This window comes from Nicotiana attenuata, unplaced genomic scaffold (genome assembly GCF_001879085.1).
Source record: "Nicotiana attenuata strain UT unplaced genomic scaffold, NIATTr2, whole genome shotgun sequence".
Classification (NCBI taxonomy): Eukaryota; Viridiplantae; Streptophyta; class Magnoliopsida; order Solanales; family Solanaceae; genus Nicotiana; species Nicotiana attenuata.
The window spans coordinates 4,744-5,820 of NW_017689624.1; the positions used below are offsets into that span (position 1 = coordinate 4,744).

A 1,077-nucleotide genomic window follows, 5' to 3' on the forward strand; every position below is an offset into this window, starting at 1 on the left:
ATATATAAGGGTAATTTTGAAAAAACAAATTGAATTTTTTCTTGATTATATAAATGACACTTATTTTGGACCAAAATAAAAAAACAAATTGATCACTTGAACCGGAGGGAGCATATACTAACAAGTGACGAAATTAAATAACGTGGACTTGCAGTACAAACAAACTGAGACACAAGTTATGTCATTACAATAAATTGAAAGCACTACTAAAATAAACGTAACATCGATATAACTAACTAAAATTGATTAAGAGGATTCAACAGAGTCCCTATGAACAAAACAACACCAGTAGCATCATCTTTCACAAGGAACAAGAAGGGATGATCAGCAACAAAATCTATCGGCTCCTCTTTAATCATCACACCTGAGCACCCAATCATCATTGTAGCGGCAGTAACTGCCGCAGCTTCTGTACCTTCCTCATTGACTTCAATAAACGACTTGTGAAAAACTTTTGCTACAAACAGAGTGTCATTATCGTCCACTATCTCAGCGAGACCATTACCATAGAAAGGATGTGCAAGGCCAAGTCCTATTAGAACCTCTGTAGCTTCAAACCCAAAAGTTATTTTGAATTTGGGGATTAGACGCCTGCGCACATCAGCTGTCTTAGATGGTAGATGATGTTGGACTTTAAAGCATTGGGCTTCAAAGACTTTAAGCATTGGACTTTAAAGTCTAAGAGTGTGAATTGGAAATGGTGGGAAATAAAATGGAGGGAAATGAAAATTTGAATGAAGTGAGCTTTTGTCTTGAACTTTGTCCCTCATTGGTGAGGGACAACTACATATGAGCTATTCAGCAATCAAAGCAACTACTCAGGCTATTCAGAGCGACACTGGAGGCGTATTGGGAAAGAAGAAGAAAGAAGAGGTTGCAGTAGTGGAATCGAGAGCTTGGTCCAGAGGTCCATCGCCTTATTATCACCAGCCTCGCCCTCACCCCCAAACCTACCCACATACCCCATATGGCCCACCGCAGCATTATTACCCACCTCCCGATCCCCATTTCTCTGTCCACCATGCCCAAACATACCCCCAACCTCCTTCCCATGCGCAATGGCATGCACCCACCCAC

At 40.9% G+C, this 1,077-nt stretch overlaps 1 protein-coding gene across 1 annotated transcript; it reads right to left on the bottom strand.

The window, feature by feature from the left end:
• Positions 1 to 236: 236 nt before the first annotated feature.
• On the bottom strand, positions 237 to 631 carry LOC109222414 (serpin-ZXA-like; the record flags this gene model as incomplete). Its single annotated transcript, XM_019386776.1, has 1 exon — positions 237 to 631. A coding segment is annotated over one exon (395 nt), but the record flags the coding sequence as incomplete, so codon positions are not given.
• Positions 632 to 1,077: the final 446 nt, after the last annotated feature.